The 512-nt window shown below is 34.2% G+C and overlaps 1 protein-coding gene across 1 annotated transcript; it reads right to left on the bottom strand.

Annotated features, from left to right (window-relative positions):
* Positions 1–6: 6 nt before the first annotated feature.
* LOC115285275 (zinc finger protein 639-like) lies at positions 7–509 on the bottom strand (the record flags this gene model as incomplete). The annotated part of the gene is made up of 1 exon (XM_029931580.1): positions 7–509. A coding segment is annotated over one exon (503 nt), but the record flags the coding sequence as incomplete, so codon positions are not given.
* Positions 510–512: the final 3 nt, after the last annotated feature.

Here is a 512-nt window from a genome sequence, read left to right on the forward strand (position 1 = left end):
CCAAACCTCAGCAAGCAGTCACTACATTTATGAGGTAAGTCAGAAGAATGCTTAAAATCTAGATGAATTTTAAGATCTTCAATTTGTCCTGTTGAATATTCACAGTATTGACATAAATAAATCCCTTCAGATAAATGTGAATTTAAATGTTTGCAATATTCTAGCATACTTGAAAAGCCTTTCCCACAGTCATCACAAATGTGAGGGAAAATTTTAGTACGTTCAATAGCAACATGCCTGTTAACATTTGTATGAAGTCTACTCCGAAAACCACATACTTGACATACAAAAAAGTTTTTACATTTGTCAAAAGTAATTTTGCTTAAGAGGCTATACTGTCCATGTTCTCCATTGTTATACTTATCACTCAACTCAATTAATTTACATGCATGTTCATTTACCACGTGGCTATGCAAGTCTTCTGGATCATTTGTTTCATGTTCACAAAACTGACACAAGTACTGTTCATCACAGCTGTGCTCCTGGAAATGTAGATAGAGTTCACTGCTTGA

The sequence above is a fragment of the Suricata suricatta genome, unplaced genomic scaffold, assembly GCF_006229205.1.
Source record: "Suricata suricatta isolate VVHF042 unplaced genomic scaffold, meerkat_22Aug2017_6uvM2_HiC HiC_scaffold_62343, whole genome shotgun sequence".
Lineage (NCBI taxonomy): Eukaryota > Metazoa > Chordata > Mammalia > Carnivora > Herpestidae > Suricata > Suricata suricatta.